This window comes from Balearica regulorum, chromosome 6, assembly GCF_011004875.1.
Source record: "Balearica regulorum gibbericeps isolate bBalReg1 chromosome 6, bBalReg1.pri, whole genome shotgun sequence".
Classification (NCBI taxonomy): Eukaryota; Metazoa; Chordata; class Aves; order Gruiformes; family Gruidae; genus Balearica; species Balearica regulorum.
The window spans coordinates 42,728,457-42,746,424 of NC_046189.1; the positions used below are offsets into that span (position 1 = coordinate 42,728,457).

General features: G+C 57.6%; 1 protein-coding gene across 1 annotated transcript; it reads left to right on the plus strand.

Annotated features, from left to right (window-relative positions):
- The first annotated feature begins 1,875 nt into the window (after positions 1-1,875).
- GALNT5 (polypeptide N-acetylgalactosaminyltransferase 5) lies at positions 1,876-17,538 on the plus strand. Its single transcript, XM_075757391.1, has 10 exons — positions 1,876-3,217; positions 7,358-7,524; positions 9,724-9,843; positions 10,289-10,424; positions 10,801-10,920; positions 11,403-11,520; positions 11,721-12,044; positions 15,171-15,251; positions 16,014-16,175; positions 17,115-17,538. Exons 1-10 carry the CDS (start codon positions 1,974-1,976, stop codon positions 17,253-17,255), a joined length of 2,613 nt encoding a protein of 870 aa, XP_075613506.1. The 5' UTR covers positions 1,876-1,973; the 3' UTR covers positions 17,256-17,538.
- The last annotated feature ends 430 nt before the right edge of the window (positions 17,539-17,968 follow it).

A 17,968-nucleotide genomic window follows, 5' to 3' on the forward strand; every position in this document is an offset into this window, starting at 1 on the left:
TATTCTATCTTGCCATATAACCATAGGCTGGACTTTGAAATTAGTATTTTTTTAAAGTACGAATATAATTTTTTCTTCCCCACTCATTTATTTTCCTTTTAATAGTCATATGCACTGCAGTGGGTTAGAGCCCTTTATTTTAAAAAAACTCCTTTGTGATCTGGGATACCATGTATTGCTTTTAAATTTATTAATATCACAGTTTAAGAGAGCTGCAAAATACTGACCAGCTCAGGCTTTTTCCTTTTTCACTTCAGTGCCCGTATCCTGAATTTTCACAACCGATGCCCACACATTACACCTGATCTTACAGCTCTTTAACCCGACTGTGTCTACAGGTGCAACGGATGCCGCACCGACCCTGCAACGCTGTCCGCACTCACGGGCTGCACGGCGTTCACTAACGGAGAGAGCTGCTTGACGGGGACCCTGGCACGGGGAGCGGAGTCTCCCGGGCAGGGCAGTGGGCCCGTCCCGCTGGTGATGGGGTCTGTCCCCGCTGCAAGGCTCCTGGCAGCGGTGGGATGGAGAGCCTCCCCGAGCCGCGGTTTTGCTCAGCTGGTGCAATCCAGTCACGGGGGTCCCGTGTGACTGTCCCAGCATGAGGAGCGCACCATGACCAACACACCTTCACCCTGCGCAGAGCATCTCCCAAATATCCTAACCCCACACGGGCCGCCCGACACGACCACGTCTGCTGGAACAGCTTCTGCTGACGATCCACTGGGGTTTACCCCAGCACAGCCTGCCACCCCGACACCAGGGGACACGGAGGGAGCCCCCAGCACCCCCCCAGCCCACCCTCAGCACAGCCCGGCAGAGCCAGCACACCCCCCCCCCCAGCTCACCCCCCCCCCAGCACACCCCCAGCACACACCCCCAGCTCACACCCCCAGCTCACACCCCCCCCAGCACACCCCCAGCACACACTCCCAGCTCACACCCCCAGCTCACACCCCCCCCCAGCACACCCCCAGCACACACTCCCAGCTCACACCCCCAGCTCACACCCCCCCCCCAGCACACCCCCAGCACACACTCCCAGCTCACACCCCCCCAGCACACCCCCCCAGCTCACCCCCCCCAGCACACCCCCCCAGCTCACACCCCCCCCCAGCACACCCCCAGCACACACCCCCAGCACACCCCCCCCCCCAGCTCACCCCCCCCCCAGCACACCCCCAGCACACCCCCCCAGCTCACACCCCCCCAGCCCTCCCCGCCACGTCCCAGGCTGCGGCGCAGGGCCGCCGTGGCAGGGGAGGTTCCCCGGCCGGTGTTGCCCGCCCGTTGGCTCGGCCCGCCGAGGCCGCAGCGCTTCGCCTCCCGCGTGGGGCCGGCGCCGTTCAGCCGCGGGTGCCGAGCCCCGCCACTGGCGTGGGGCTGTGGAAAACATCCCCGTACTCTGCAGAGAGCCTTAACCCCAGGCTGCTGCCACGACTGCCACGTACAGCGCTTACACGCGTGCGGCTCAGTTTCGTGCAATGACCCGCTCACCCGGAGCCCTCCTGGCACCCGCATTCCCACCCGGGCCAGCCCGGCGGCCCCGCCACCCCCGGGACCTGCTGCACCCCCGGGACCTGCTGCACCCCCGGGACCTGCTGCACCCCCGGGAAACGCAGAGGCTCCGCGCCCTGTTCACGCTGGAACAAGCCGTTTGAGCCCTCCCGTGTTTGGCGGCGGGCCGGCCCAGCGCGGGGCCGTGCACACACCGCCGGGGCCCCCGGGACGCGCGGGCGGGGAGCGCAGCGCTGCGCCGCGGGTTCAAGCCGGGCGGCCGCGGAGGTGAGAGCCGGCCGGAGCTCGCCGGGCCGGGCCGGGCGGGTTTCCTCCGGTGTTGGGTTACAGCGTGGGCTCCCGGCGCTGGGTGGGGCGAGAGGAGCCCCGGCCCCGGCCCGCCTCTCCGCTTCCCTCCGGGCACGGCGTGCGGCGGCCCGGCTGCTCTCTTCGCCCGTCCGGGGCGGCCTCCGGGGATGAGCGGGCTGCGGCGGCTCTTCCGCGGCAGCGGGCGAGCGCTGGCGTTCGTCTTCGCCGCCTCCGTCGTCTGGCTGCTCCTCGACATGGCCGCGCTCCGCCTCTCCCTCGGCGACGCCGGCGGGCGGCTGCTGAAGGAGGCGGCGGGGCGCGGGCAGGAGCGGGCGCAGCTGTGGCGCGGCCCCGAGCCGCCGGCGGGCAGCAGCCGGCCCGACCCCGCCGGGCTCCGCCGCGGTGGGCGCAGGGACGGAGGGAGCCCGCCCGCCCGGGCAGCCCGGCCCGGCCCCCCCCGCCTGCCGAGCCCCCCGCAGCGGGGAGGGCGCGCAGAGGAGCGGCCCGCGGCTGCCCCGGGGGCTCGGCTGACCCCGCCGCCGAGGTCGGTTGTCAGCTTGAGGAGCGGTGCGGGGGCTGTAGCGGCACCGGCAGCGAGCAAGCCCCTGTCCGAGGCAGCGGAGGGGGCTGTAACCGACCCCGCTGGAAGCAGAGCTGGGCTGCAGGACGCGTCGCCGTCCCGGGCAGGCGCCCCGCGGCCTCCCCACAAGCCCCCTTCCCCCGCCCCGCCGGCTCCCAGGCGCCCCGAGCCAGCACAGGGGGCTGGGGTTGGGGTGACGGTGCCGGGGGGACCCGGACACGCCAACAGGAGTCGGCGGCGACCTGCCGGCACACCGGGGAAAGCCAGTCTGCCACCCCGGGCAGCGGGGCTGGGAGCCCTGCCAGGGCAGGAGGAAACAAGAGTGGGAAAGAAAGAAACTTCCTCCGAACGTCACTTCATCCTTATTAGCAAAGAGGGGATAAAACCCGTCAGCCCAGCAGCCCCGCGTCTTGGATCCGACTTTGCGGGGAATTTCACAAAGAGACAAGACGACAGCAAAGAGCAGCAACTCGCTAACAAAAATGGTGACGGTGCCCGTACTGCGAACGCCATCACCGGGGCTGCAGCGCAGGACGGCCAGAGCCGGACGCTGGGTGCGACGCAAGGAGCAGCTCACGGGGCACCTGCCGCTGGCAAGGACGGGCAGGAGCAGGCAGGCGGCAACCGCCCAGGAACGCACAGGGTCTTGTCCATGGATGCAACGCTTGCCCCGAGAGACCCCCAAGCTCCCGGCCAGTTTGGACACCCTGTTGCAGTCCCTGATGATAAACAAGAAGAAGCGAAAAGTAGATGGAAAGAAGGAAACTTTAATGTCTACCTCAGCGATTTGATCCCCATAGACCGAGCCATAGTGGACACCAGGCCTGCCGGGTAAGATCTGCTTCCCCTGCACAAATACCTGTGCTGCACCCCTGGGAACCTGCTCAGCGGCTCCCAGGGAGGGCTGCTGGGCACAGCGAGGCCTTGGCTTGATGCGTGGTAGCTGGGAGATGGCTTTTGCCTTTCCAGGTAAGAGCAGCTTGTTATTAAATGTTAAAACCGGGTACAATTTGCAGATTGTCTTAACCTGCTAAGCCCTGCTGTCCGAAGAGGCTGGGGCACACGAGGCAGGCAATGGGGCTCAGGCCTCTTTGTGCCCTAAAACACTTCATCTGGTTCATCAGGTGCAGCGCTGCGTGCCGTTTGGTTTCAGTATTTGTGCATTTGGTTCCTGAGCACTCCTGCACCCCTTCAGTTTGTCTCGGCAGCAGAAGCCCTCTGTGCGCAGAGGTGCTCTCACACCTGCCAGCCGCCGCTGCCCTTCCCTCGAGGCAGAGGCACCCCAAGGGCCTACCCTGCCCGACGGGCCGGCTGGGGCTCCACAAGCCTCCGCAGGAGACAAGGCCATGCGCTGAGCGCTGACGTGACTAAAGAGGCACACACCGGCCTGCGGTCGGGGCAGTCTGGGGGACGCTCCCGGGAGCCATCCTTCGTGCAGACCAGTGGCACCGCTGCCCTTGTGCCGCAGAGCTCTGCGGTCGGTACCCGCTCTGCGGAGGCGGCTCGGGGGACTCGGATCTGTGGGCACACGCGGGGAGGGACGCAGAGTTTTGATTTGGAAAGCTGTCCTTCAGTTACCGCTGACCAATGAAATGTGCAGCTGGTTCTGCAAATCTCAGTATTGCGGGTCAAAAAAGACACTCCCTGCCTGTAGTCCCTGTAGAAAAGAAAGGGCAAGGTGTAGGCAGCGTCCTGCCGATGGAAGGGGTAAGGAGCTCGAGGGGCTCCCCCTCTCCTGAGCTGCTGTGCTTGGGCAGCTGCGGGGAGGGTCATGGGAAGGTGCCGGTTCAGGTGAACAGCAGGTTCATCTCGTACTCAGCTTTTCCCACTGCAGACGTCTCTCGGCCCCTTGGCAGGTTAGAGACCTCATGCAGAGACCCTCCCGCGTCCCTCCTCCCACGCTGGCAGGCCACGGCTGCGGCAGGATGGGAGTCGTGCCGTGATTTGTCCCCCATCCCACAGGACAGTGCACAGCCATTCCCACGGCGCTGTCAGTGCTCCCCTGTGAGTCGAGGTGAGGCCCTGCACCTGACGGCATTGCTGCCTGGGCGTCACGGGGAACGCCTTGGCCAAACAGGGGCACGTCCCTGAGGGCACTGCCTGGGGACGTGTGCTGCCAGGCCGGGCCACAGGGAGCTTCCCTGGGCGCTGTGGTGCTGGCAGGAGCCTCTGCGGGCTTTGCCCTCAGCCTGTTGGCACGGCAGAATTCGGGCTGTAAGGGCCAGCTCCCAGCAACGGCTGTTGGCAGCTCTCGGAGATCAAACAGCATGTGACTTTTTTGCTGGAGTCTTCAGGTCTCTCCCAGTTTAGGCTCTGGTTTTTCTTGTGAGCCTTGCTGGGTGCCGGACTTACCCACTGAAATTTGGCCAACAGGAAACTTGTCCTGTCGCAGCCTTCACTCTGCCTATCCATGTGCAACGCTTGCTGCTTTCTGAGCTTTGCTTGCCGTGCTGGTGCTTGCCGGGCACCGTGCCTCTGCGGAAATGCGCGCAGTCCCACCAAGGAGGAGGGAGATGCACAAACCACATGGGTGTGGAGGGGGTGGCCGGGGGGCTTGCAGGGAGGCTTCCTGCAGAGCCCGGTCAGGAGCCTTGGCCCCCATTTCAGCCCAAGACTGCAGCACCGGCAGTGAAGGTCCCTGCGTGCCTCTGACCCCTCCCCAGGCTACCTCCATAACTTCTCTGAGACTATCGCGTTATCTGGGTTTAGACAGGGACCCAGATTTCCTGGGCTGGCAAAAAACACGTCACACGCTGCACGGCACAGTCCGGTCCGGGTTGGTTATCACCCGTCCCGGCCAGCGTGAGGAGGGACCTCGCTGCACCTGCCAGCTGGGAGAGGACGGGGCTGGGCAGCCCTGCCACCCAGGTCTTTGGTGCCAGGCTGCTTCCGAACTCAGGGGCAGCAGATCTAAGGTGACGTCTTCCCAAAGCAACTTCAGCAACTTAAGAGCCTACATTTTGCTGACTTTCAGGGTGATGTCAACCGAACATAAAGGCAGTGGGCTGTTTTTGTTTAAAAGCCTGTTTGGGGTGGAATTTCAAAAGGATTTGACTTCTACTTAACATTAGTTATACATATAAAGTATTATATATGCATATATAAAAAATATATATAAATATCTCTCCATGCAATGAAAGCTGTTGTGCTCGGCAGCTGTCTCCCGCTCTATCCACAGCCTCTGTCCCTCCTCCCCCCAGGAGCTGCCTCCTTGGGTTTGCTGTAGGAGCAACTACAGATTCATCTCTTTTCTCCTGATTTTGCTCTCCTTTGCTGTTCTGTCTCCTTCTTGCAAGTGACGTCCCCGGCAGTTCAGCCCCTGCCTTCTCTCTGTCGACCCCGGGAGTCCTGCCAGCATCCCCAAACCAAGCCCCCGCGCTGCAGAGGTCCCATCACCGCAGGCCAACTCCGTTATGGTTTCCGACCAAACCATATCAAACAGCACATCCCCTCCTGGCTGCGCCAGCCCTGGCTGCTGCCCGAGGTGAACCAGGCTACAGAAGGAGAAGGAATGACATGTCCCAAGGATTGCGACAGAGAGTATCTCGGGTTATTTTCACTTTTCCAGGGCACTTCTGATGAGCTGCGAAGCCCTGAGATACCTCTGAGTTTTCTTCAAACCACCATGTGGTCTGAGCTGTGCAGTGCCCTGGCATCAGCGCCTGAGCCGGCACCAGCCAAACCCAAGGGCCCGTTCATCATGACAGAAGAACAAGAGGTCAATTTTCCAAACACTCCCATACACCTGTCCTTGTTCTCTGTCTGTTGTTGACAGCAGAGCGAACAGTGTTTTCATCACTGTGAAACTCATCCGCAGACCGGCTGGTGCCTGTCCCGCCTGCAGGAGGTCTGCTCTGGAAGGACAAGAGAAGAAAACCTGCTGTCAGACTTCAGCCCATTGATGAGAGAAAGCAAGTCCCAGTAATTTGTGGGTATTCTGGGATAAGCTGTCCGGTCTCGGGGAGAGGAGCGCTGTGCCAGGTGTTCTGCAGGCCTGGAGATCCACGCAGAGATAGGAGAGCTGAGGGAGCCCCGCTCCCCAAGGCACGCAGCGAAGTGGTGCTTGAATTGCAAATGGGAGATGAGAAAAGCTGCTCGTTGACCTTTTGTCCAAGCACTGGAGACACAGGCTGACCCAGCCATTGCATTTTTGGCTGTCACAGAATAGAGTGACAAACTCAGAGAAACAGGAGGAATTTTATCGCTCCCTCGGATCCACCGATGTGTATTGCTGGCTGTTTGCAAGGGAAGCAGGCGCCGCTCGGAGCCCCTGCACGTGGGCTCAGGGTATGGCTGGCCAGGCCGGGGCAACCCTGGAGAGATGTGGGTGCTCAGGGAGCAGACCCGCCAGTACCATCGTACATGAAATTCAGATGCTTGAATGTTTTCCCGTCCTCCCCGGTCCCCTGAGTTAGGTGCAGAGGTTGGACTGGGTGACTCTTCCTTGCTGTCTGTGTGTTTGACGAGTTGCTGTGCTGAGTGGCCATTTCCCTGCATTTTGAACACAATACTGATCCTTTTTTCCCAGTGAGGCTATCTCACGCAGCCCGGGATCCCAAGCCCTGCGGGTGCTCGGAGCATCGTGGGAAGGCACCCAGCGCACAGGGATCCTTTCCCCGCAGGAGTCCCCGGGGCCAGTGGTGCAGAGCTGGGACTGGGCTCGCTCCCTGGGGCCTTTGCACTGTTTGCTCACTGAAAGGAGATGTTATCACCTGGGGGAAGGGGGTTAAAAAGAGGTCCCTGGTAGGAAGGAGTGAGTGGATCCTGTCCGCATGGGCTCTGGGGTGTGTGGGGAGTTCCCCCTGCTTACCCCTCTGCTCCTTGTCCCGACAAAATCCCATTGCAGGGGGTTGGCTCTGTATCTCACGTTAGCAATTCCCCCCTCCCTGCGTGTTTCCCAACAAATCCTAAGCCTGGAGATTTTCAGGAGTGCGACCGGCTGTCGCCTGTGAGCCCGTGTTGCCATTGCAGGTGCTCCGAGCAGCGGGTTCACGACGACCTCCCAACCACCACCATCATCATGTGCTTTGTGGATGAAGTGTGGTCCACCCTCCTCCGCTCCGTTCACAGCGTCCTCAGCAGATCTCCTCCACACCTGATCGAAGAAGTCATTTTGGTGGACGACTTCAGCACTAAAGGTAGGTGAAGCTTCTTCTACCTTTATGAGCCTATATATAACTTGAGGCCAAAATGCAATTTGTTCTCTGTAATTCAATTCTGAATAGTAGAGAGAAATCACATTTTCTCCTTCCGATGTATTGCAGCGTATCCCCAGCCCACACTGTTGTCTTTCCAGATGAGGGGGATCAGAGGCCAGATGGGCACTGGGGGTGGCTGTGGTGGATGGAGCTGCAGCTCTTGCCTACCACCCTGCCAGACTTTATCATTCACGTCTCTCCTATCCCCATCAGTCACTCAAACAGCTGCTACCTTTACAGCTGCGCATTGCTGAGTTTACACTCGTGTGCTGCTTCGCACGTGTGCCGGAGGTGGCAGAGGCACCACGGTCCAGGGGCACCAGGGAGCTCGGTCCCACCCGACCCACGCATCTGCAGCGCGTCCTGGATCGAGGGCTTGCGCGTTCATAAAGACATTGTCGCCCTTCTCTGTGTGGTTTCCAGATGAGTTCCCCCCTTGTTTTCAGTGCTGGCGGCAGTACGCACTTCCCGGGTTGCTCAGAGAACAGAGTAGTTGCAGTAAAAGCGGTGGTGAGCTGGGCATCTGCGCGTGCACAGTGGCTTTGCGTGTGTGTTCACAGGCATTTCAGAGGATATCGAACCTCTGCTTTGTAGCGCTTTGGCTCTTTGCTGACTTCAGCCCTTAAAAATTTAGGAATGATGTAATTTTCCAACTGCTGGTTCTTCAGGGAAAGTGCTGCCTCAGACGAACCTCCGAGCTCATGCCACGCACACAAAGAGCCTGCAATGCAACAAGGCAGTAGGTGCAAAAAGGAGGAAGAAGGCTCGGTGTGCTAAGTTTTAAAATAATCATTAAAACATATTCATACCATTGTCCCTTAAAAGAACCTTTTCAAGTTTCCTCTTTACTTTCTCCCCATGACCTGCCTTTGTATCTGCTCGTTAGCCAGCGAACATCTGAACCGCTGGGTTTGCAGCCCAAACCCTGCCAGTGCGAGTGAATTACGGAAAGCTGTGCTTGGCATTGCAAGCAGCAGCAGCAATAACCTACGGAAACGTGTCCGCAAAACATTTCACCTTTTGGAGCCTTTCAAAGCTTTGAACTGGCTTTTGAAATGCAAACAGTTGTTATGTTCTCCTGAAGAAAACCAAAGGGCATCAAGCGATGCCCATCGGTGAGGGAGGCTGGGGCCCTCCCCGCAGGCAGAACGAGGTAGGTGGGTGCCTGGCGCCAAAGGAAGCGTTTGGGGCAGCGGCAGCACCGCAGCAGAGGCTCCGGGCTCCTCTGCCAGAGGGGAGCCACCTGCAAACAGGACCCCTCGGTGCTCGGGTCTCCCAAACCACCTTTCTCACACCCTCTTTTTCCTCAGAGCTTCCCACCAGCTGCCCCCACAGCCACAGGAAACCATGCCAAAAGCAACCGGAAAAGTGGTGATGCACCGCAGCAAACCCTCATGCAGTTTAAACCCAGGCGGAGTCTTTAAATGTAGTGCTTAATATCAAGAAATTTGTAGAGCACAAAAAAATATTTTTTTAGGCAAAGGAAAAAAAAATTACAACCAGATTTTAATTGCAATTATAGTACATTGAAAAGGAAAATTTAATTTTGGAGCCTTTGAACAATCGTTCGATACCTGGTTTGGATCATGAACTGCCCAAGTGAGGTGACTCCTGGCCTGTCACCGAAAGCCCTGCACTTGCTGCTCTCCACTTTCCACGCCTCCTCAGTGCAACAAGTCGCTGTGCTCGCCCAGGACCGGGTACGGGTCTGCCTGTGCTGCCTCCGCCGGGTTTGTGCCGATGCAGAGCGGTGCCGCTGCGCAGGGAGCAGGAGGTGACACCACCAGCCCCCGACCTGTGGGGGCAGATGCAGGGCAGCCCTTGGCGAGCCCCCGGGACCAAGCAGCACACCCGTCACTGCATGTCGCGAGGCTTGTCTCCAGCAGAGATTTTTAAACTCGGCAACTTCAGCCTAAACCTGCTGGCACCGATGCGGCAGGGAGTTTCACCGGAGAGCAGGCTCTGATCGCGACACTGTGCACCAGAAGCCCTGCAGCTGTGCCCAGATGTTCGCACCCCAGACCCCAGGACCCCCATGTGTCCTGGAGGTGCTTCCAGGGAAAATCTGCCCGCAGCTTTTCACCCCCGGGAGCAGGTGTGAGGTGGGTAAGTCACCCGCTATGCTTCTCCCCTCTGCAGAGTACCTCAAGGAGAAGCTGGACAAATACATGTCGCGGTTCCCAAAGGTGAAGATCCTCCATCTGAAGGAGAGGCATGGTCTAATACGGGCCCGGCTGGCGGGAGCGGAGATCGCCAAAGGTAGGACGAACGCCATTTTACAGCCCCGGCTGGCCCCCCAGGGATGCCAATAAGCCTATCTCCAGCACTGAGTTTTAGTCCCTCCTAACGACCTAAGGCCATCCTTTCCGTATGCAAAGCACGAGGGTCTGACAAGGGGACGAGCTGCAGCTTGGCCGGCACCTCAGCACGGCAGTCGGGATCTCCGGCTGTGCCGCCCCGGCTCTGCGGCCCGTGCAGGCCAGGCTGTGCCGGCACCGAAACATCCATTTCTGCCGGGAGCCGCCCTGCTTCGCTCTGCGATGGCCGAGCAGTGACAACATGCTCTGGGCTGCGGCGGGGAGGGTTTTGGGAGCCACAGAGGGTCGTGGCACTGTCGGCAGCACCCTGAGCCCATGGGGAGGCCGGTCGGCATGGGAGGGGGACGGGGCGCCCAAGGCCTGACGCTGCCCGGCCGCTGCCGCAGGCGCCGTCCTGACCTTCCTGGACTCGCACGTGGAGTGCAACGTGGGGTGGCTGGAGCCGCTGCTGGAGAGGGTCCGCCTGAGCCGGGCCAAGGTCGCCTGCCCCGTCATCGAGGTCATCAGCGACAAGGACATGAGGTAAGGCGGCTCGCGCCCTGGGAAACCCCAAATCCCTGCCAGTGGCTTGAGCAAAACCTCTTACTGGGACCAGCACCGTGTTAACTGCAGCACGACGCAGGCCCAGACCTCCGGACTGGCCCTCAGCAGCGTTCCGCACGGGATGCGTAACACTGCTCTACGCCAGAAATTAACGTCAGTGGTGGATGTGGCCCCTTATTCATCACACATACCTTTTCCCTTTTTCAAGACTTTTAGTACATGAAGAGGATTCCTGATGAAATTTGTTAAAATCCTGTTTTAATTATGTACAGATATTCATCTTCGCTCATTAAGGGTGACATTTCAATCAGGACTGTGACTCAGAATTAGTCATCCCGATCTTTTCTCCGTTTAGTTACATGACCGTGGACAACTTTCAGCGTGGGATTTTTACTTGGCCAATGAATTTTGGATGGAGGCAGATTCCACAAGAGGTCATAGAGAAAAATAAAATCAAGGAAACCGATATAATAAGGTAAAAAAACCCAAATGTGAGAGCTTTGTGAACCAACCCATTCCCTTGTTAATAATTTAGCCACAGTGGCTCCTTCGAGGCCGAATGTCCCTTTGCTCGTTAGGACAGCAGAGGCAATGGTACGCTGTGGGCAATCACATCATCAGCGACGGGCAGAGCCCAGCCAGCCTTTCTCACCTCTTGCGGCACTGCTGGTGTTTCGCCGGTGCTGCCAGGGCTGAGGGAACGTACCCTTGTGTTTTTTCCCTCCCATACCTCATTACAGCTTTCAGACCGGGTAAAGCCACCCAAATATCATCTATTTTAACATTGCATCTGTCAGCCTGCAGTCAAGTGACGAATCGGGTGGTCCTCGCTGTCTCTGTAAGTGCAGGCTCAGGCACCGTCCCTGCAGCTTCTCCACGATTCCCTTGTCAAAGGGAGGGGAAAGGGACGGGCCCTTCCCGACCAGCTGATGTGCTGTGTGGTTTCTCTCTTCCCAGGTGCCCGGTCATGGCAGGTGGCCTGTTTTCCATCGATAAGAAGTATTTTTTTGAGCTGGGAACGTACGACCCAGGCCTGGATGTTTGGGGAGGTGAAAATATGGAGATTTCATTCAAGGTATGTCACGCTCACACGCCTGCATCCTGCCAGCCTGGCTGGGGTGCTTGGGGTTCAGCCAGGGTCTCCCCAGGCAGCCCCGTGCTGGAGACCCCATCCCTCCTGGCAGTTTACTTACTTCTCTGCTCCTGTTCTGGCTTGCACAAAGCCAGCACCCGACATTTGTCCGTGTTTCTATCGAAGCAACCTCTGTTTCTCAGGTCTGGATGTGCGGGGGAGAGATTGAGATTGTTCCATGCTCCAGAGTTGGGCACATTTTCAGGAACGACAATCCTTATTCCTTCCCGAAAGATCGGGTGAGAACGGTGGAGAGGAACTTGGCCCGCGTTGCGGAGGTCTGGCTGGACGAGTACAAGGAGTTATTCTACGGCCACGCTTACCACTTAGTCTTGAAAAACTTGGATGTTGGCGACCTGACTCAACAAATCCAACTGCGAAAGAAGCTTCAGTGCAAAAGCTTCAGGTGGTACCTGGAGAACGTCTACCCGGACCTGGAAGCTCCCCTGGTTAAAGCCAGCGGGCTGGTACGTACCCGAATGACTTGCTATCCCTCATTTAAACGTGTTGCAGCGGCTGGCGAGGGACCTGGCACAGGGCGGCATCCCAGTGTGCTGTCTGGAGTTGCTTCCCTGACATTTGGTAACAGTTTTGCAGGTTCAGTGTGTCGCGGTGGCGTGGATTCCGCAGTGTTTTTGTAAAGAAACGGGTCACGGTTCCCGCGGAGGAGGCAGCGCAGCGTTCGCAGGCCCGGCCAGCGGCCCGGGCAGCAGCGGCCCTCGGGGACGGGGGTGCGGGGCGGGAGGCCCGGCCGGCTCTGGCCGCGCTTTGCGGCCGCGGCAGGAGGGAGCAGCTCCTCTGGGGCAGCGCAGGCCGGAGGGGCAGGCAGGCGGGTTTGTACCGGTGCTCTGCCGCCAGCAGAGCGCAGCAGAAATCCGCTTTTCCTCGGCGCGCTGCCTGCAGCCCGGCGGGGCGGCAGCCTGGCCGCGTCCGGCCGTTTCTCCTGCGCGAACTCCTTAAAGCACACGTTGGGTTATGGCCTCTGGCCTGCCTCCCCGCCTGGCTGCCGGCCTCCGTTTCTCCTCCGCCGTCCCTCCAGGTCCGCGCCGGGGAACTCGTGGTGCTCTCTGGCACTGGGTCCTGCTGGTGCAGCTACTCCTCGGTGCTCAGTGTCGCTTCACCAACAGGACAAGGTGAATTAAACAAGAATAAAATGTGGGTTCTGAATTTGGCCCAGCCCTGAGCCTCAGCAGAGTATCGGCTGATACTTTGAACGTTCAGAAACCTCAGACGCTCAACCCAGAAAAGATACTACATCGACTGCAATCTAGTTACAATTGCAATATCAAAAGTAAAATATCTGGTTTGTCAGAAAAACTACAGTGATGCCAGGAATGAAAACCAAAGGGTCTGCTGCCTTCCCCACCCATCCCCATCTCCCAGGGCCGCGGCAGGAGCAGCGCTTGCCAAGAAGAGGTGGCCAGGAGCCGGTGACCACAGGACTGGCACGGCCAGGGGAGCGAGAACAAGAACTGCCTGTCCCCTCCGTCCCTGCCAAGGCGCACAGCCTCCGGTTACTGCACCGGCCCTTCTGGGAGCCAGGAGAAAGCACAGCAACCATTTGGCCGTGTTTCAGGCTTGTCTGTGGGCCAAGGGCGTAACGTGAAGGTTCCCTGTCACGGGGATCCCTAGGGATCAAGTCCGGCTTTCTGCCAGCCGCAGCCGGTGTGTTACTTTTGTGACCGAGCGTGCAGGTGTGGGAGGGTAGCTCTGCAGAGGGCACGGGGAGCGACGCCGTGCCGCCTCTGGGTGACCTCACGGCACTCGTGGAGAAGCTAGAGGAAACTGCTGGTTTTGGGCACTTCAGCCCATTACGAGCGGTGTGTCCGTTCGGACGTGTCCGTGTGTCTCAGCGTGGCAGCAGCGGCCGGTCGCTGCTCAGAGCAGCTGCCAGCACACGAACCGAGGGAGGGCTGTCTGCTGGGGCAGCCGCTCCGACACTGCTGTGTGGCTGAAAGCCTGCGTCCCCGCGTTGCCTTCTAGAAAGCACCGTTTGAATTAGACTGAAGGCCTCATTGAAACATTGGCTTAAGTGACATTCTTTAAAAAGAATTAGCAGTAATAGGCTTGAGAACGTAAAAAAAAATAGAAATTTCTTGAGAAATACTCACTTTTTCAGCTCTTTGGTTTCAATCAGGGCAATAAAACTTAATGTCAAATTCAGTGCAAAGCAGTCAGACCATATGAGAGACCTCTCTTTCACCTGAACCAAAACCTCAGCTTTTCAGAGGTGTTTGGGAAAATTTTCAAGATATTGCCTTGTTTTGTCCTGATTTAGGCCACCTGAATCACTCTTTTATCTTCATTCTCAAAATTTAATAGGGCAGAAAATCTGTTTTTCAGCTAGCTCTGCAAATTCCAGCTGTGCTGAACACTGTCCAAAGTTACTTGAGAACTGTTTTCTGAATAGCCTATTTATTCACCGGGATTAATTCACAACTTCTTCAGAAAGTTTGAAAGAGAAGGAATGACATTTGCAAGGAATCGGCGATGTGAGCAGCCCCGACTGACGCACCGCCGGGTTGTCTGAGGAGCCGGTGCCTGCAGACTGCGGCCGACCAAGCCCTCCGCAGCCGTGAGTCCTGCAGCGTGGTGGGCTTCAGCCGGGAACCAGAGGGGAACGGCGGAGCTCAGTCCAGTGTGTTCAGCATTCCCACATAATCTCCCGTCCTGTGAACACGCTGTACGAATGGCGTTAAGGAGGCGCTTCTTGCAGAGCACGCTCTGAGCGGATGCTGGCGCTGGCCAGGCAGTGGGGTGCCGGCTCACGGGCGAGGGACGGCTGGAGAGAGGAAGAGCAAAGAGAAGCCGAGCAAGGAGCAGAGCCTGGTGCTCCCTCGCAGCAAGCTGAGGGCTGAATACACGTGTATTAGTACAGTATAGTGCACGTGTATACACGCTCAGAGAAGCATCCGGCCTGCGCTACCCTGGGTGCAGTGCTCACTCGTCCTCTCTTTCTCCCCACCAGTGCGAGGCAATGGCATTCGGTTAAAAACAGCTTAGTGATGATGTTCCTGCCGGGGTTCCCCACTTTGGGGGACCGTGTCTGCATTTCCCTATTGATGAGGGGTATCAAGACAACCAACCTGGATGGAAAACAGGAAGATTTAGCTCGGGGTGAGGCACCCAACGCAGCACATATAGTGATGGAGTCATTCCCTGGGGCTGGCTGCAGGGTCCGCAGTGGGCTGCCAGAGCCCAGGGCCCCGAGCCCCGGCTGCTCGCCTCCTTCACTGTGTAACAATGGGAAGGGATTCTGCAGTTGTTACTGTTGGGAGCTGTTGGTTTTGGGATTTGCAGAACAGGAACGTGAGCTATGTCCAAACCCCCCAAAAAATAACGTCTCATCCAGCCTTGAAGGTTTCTGGAAAGGGCTAGTTTCAAGCTTCTTTCGGTAGAAAAACATGTGTAACAGACCAGATGTGCATTTGCACACCCTTCCAAGGGCTATGACACGTCATCTCTGCTTCACTCAGTTAAGTGGACAGTATTAATCAGTGTCCTGTGAATCCAGGAGGTTAACAGCACTGTAACAGCCTCTCCTCTTTCTTGGGAATTTATGTCTAAATTTGCATTTTGTTGCTGTTTTCCAGCTTGTTAACATAGCCGCAGCAAGATGCATCACTGTGGAAAACACCACTCTAGCTTTTGAGGCATGCGATGTTAACAACAAGGTAAGGATACCCTGCGCGCTCAGTACGTAATACTATTTTTAGTGCATGGCGTAGAGCTCCTGTACCTCCCCATGGTGACCTGCCCCTCCCCGGGAGCTAATGCAGTCCTTCCCACCGGGGGACACACCAGGCGATGCCTGGGAGCAGCGAGGGGCAGGAGTTGCCTGTTTGCAAAGCCTGTAGCCAAGCAACAGCCCCAGAACCAGCAAATTCAGCTGGAATAGGAAAGTTTGATAACGCCCTGAGCCTGCATGTGAAAACAGGGAGAAACATTTAAATACAAGCCTGTGTTTTGCGCGCTGCAGCAAAGCATCCAGCCGCAGACTGTTGCTAGATGGGAAGCAGCCGCTGTGGACAACCTTCCCCCTCCTTTATAGACAGTGTTTCTTGGGCAGTTCCCCGCTAATTGCTCCCTGCTCTGGCACAGGCAGCACGTGTATCGGGGGCCCGTCGCGTTCGGGGGTTTATCCATTTGCAGCCCAGTGCTGGGGTGCAGCCAGGCAGGTGGCAGGGCAGAGGAGCGCCCAGCTACTGCGTTTGGGGTCTGGGCTGCCGCGGCAGCAGTCGCTCCCAGAGCCTGCGCCAGGGCTGTCCTGAGCTTTTTAGCTCTGCAGATCCATAGGAAGACCTTTGGGTGAGGTCCTGGGTGAGGGCAGGAGGAAGGCGGGGAGAGCCTCTGCCGGCTGCTTGCCAGCCCCGAGCAGCCAGCCCTGCCGACAGAAGGCGAGCGGGGTCACAGCTCTCCCCGGTCTCTCCCCACAGAACCAAAAGTTCAACTACACCTGGCTGAGGCTGATCCGGCACGGAGAGCTCTGCGTCGCCCCGGCCGGCGCTGCGGGGGCGCTGGGCTTGTGCCGCTGCGAGGACAGGAGCCGCAGCCTGACGTGGCTGCACAGGTCGCTGGCCGCCTTCCAGACAGAGCTGGTAAGTGAAGCGCTGGCGAGGGCGGCCCCCGCCACGGCCCGTGGTCCCTGGTTTGGGGTAGCGTGCCAGCGTGCAAACTGTCAGGCAGCTGCAGCCCGGCGCAGGGTGTGCCCTTTCCCCCTTCACTGGGGCCAGCAGTTGGAAGCCTGAAGAGCAGCTCAGTGGCTGGTGAATGCTGACCGAAGGAATTACGATGCCTTACCTTCTGATGTCACAGTCATTGTGTCATATTAATGATGTGAAGTGCATTTACTACATGCACAAAGACTGAACTTTTGCCCAGACGACACTCCACGTGTCATTTCAGGAGTATTTCATCTAGGTATTAACCGCATGGTCATAGAAACGCCGCAGTGCTAGGCGGTGACACGAAGTGTCCCTCACCTTTGGCAGCACTTGCAGCGTTGCCTTGCTGGCCACGTGGGTTAAGCAGGTAAAGCCAAGCAGATGTGAAAAGCGAAAGGATGGGGAACAGACTCTTCATTCTTTCATAATCCAATTTACTGCCCCAGCATTTGAACTTCATTGCTGAATTACCTAACATGCTTTTCAGCACAGTGAACGTGCTTTGAGTTCATCAGCCGAGAAACTCAAAATTACTCAAATCAGTCTCCTGCCATACGTTCCCCTATATTGCAAATACCATCTGGAGTGATTTCCTTTGCATGGTAATTGCCGTTCGGACAGCGAGGGAACTAATCTTCCCATTTCCAGTGAAGGAAAAGCCATGAAGCACAGAAGGTATGGCGTGATCCTGGCTTGGCAACAGGTGCAGGCTTTGGATCCCACCCAAAAGTCCCTGCAAAGAGATCTTGCCTGTTAGGGAAATGCAAAACAAAAGGGCACACCATAAAGAATCAAGCCTTCTCAGTGGAATAATAGAGCTGCTGCTGTGTGAGTCCCACTACCTAAAGCCTTCTCTCTCTCTCGCCCCTGCAGACGGACCACATCGTCTCTGAGCACCTCCAGCCGCCCACCTGCTTGGAAGTGGATCCCTCTCACAAAGCCCTGAGGGTAAATGCCTGTGACTCCGCAAATCCTTATCAAAAGTGGCAGTTTGGCAATTACTATGCAGACTGAAGGGAACACAGTGGAACCAGAAATGCTGTGTTTTCGTCTTGTGAATTCAGCAAGGACATCTGTGCGACTTGTGACAGCAATTACAAAACTGGAAGTTCATTTCCAAATGATAATTGAAATCCATAATTTAAACCAGCATATTGAGAGATCAGAACACCAAGAGCAGCACATCTGGTTTAACGACGTCTGAAACAGGTAGGTGTGGTTTTCCCTCACTGTGGGAGACTGGCAAAAACTCAAATAATTTTCTGTATTATTAAATGGAAATATTTTTTGAAGTCTCCCATCCTACCGTAAGCAAACCTTCATCAGTTCCCCGTGGACCACAGCATGAGCTAAGGAAATACTTCCAGGGCTCTGTAGTCTGTAAACAGCAAATTGGGTTGCTTATTCTTCCACAGAAAATGGAAGTTTTTTGACCAACGCATTAAAAAAATCCATCTGACATGCCTGTGCTGAGTCTGGCCGCAGGATCCTGCCCTGTGGGATCCGTTCCCTCTGACAGACGAGTACCAGGGTTCCATTAGGAATCGATTGCTTATTGAAAAAACCTTCTTTTAATAACGAGAGGCAAATGTGGGTCGATAAGCTGCCCAGCAGACGAGGTAAACTGGGGGCTGCAGAAGAAGCAATGGGCACACTCGCCTGCGCCCTGCGGACAGCGAGGACACGTGTGCCTTGCTTTGCCTGGAGGCAAGAGGAGCGCCAGGGAG

Coding starts and splice junctions, on each gene's coding strand:
- GALNT5 (XM_075757391.1), top strand. CDS start 1,974: ATGAGCGGGCTGCGGCGGCTCTTCCGCGGCAGCGGGCGAGCGCTGGCG. Junction 12,045..15,170: donor TGGTTAAAGCCAGCGGGCTG/GTACGTACCCGA, acceptor GCTGTTTTCCAG/CTTGTTAACATAGCCGCAGC. Junction 16,176..17,114: donor CCGCCTTCCAGACAGAGCTG/GTAAGTGAAGCG, acceptor TCGCCCCTGCAG/ACGGACCACATCGTCTCTGA.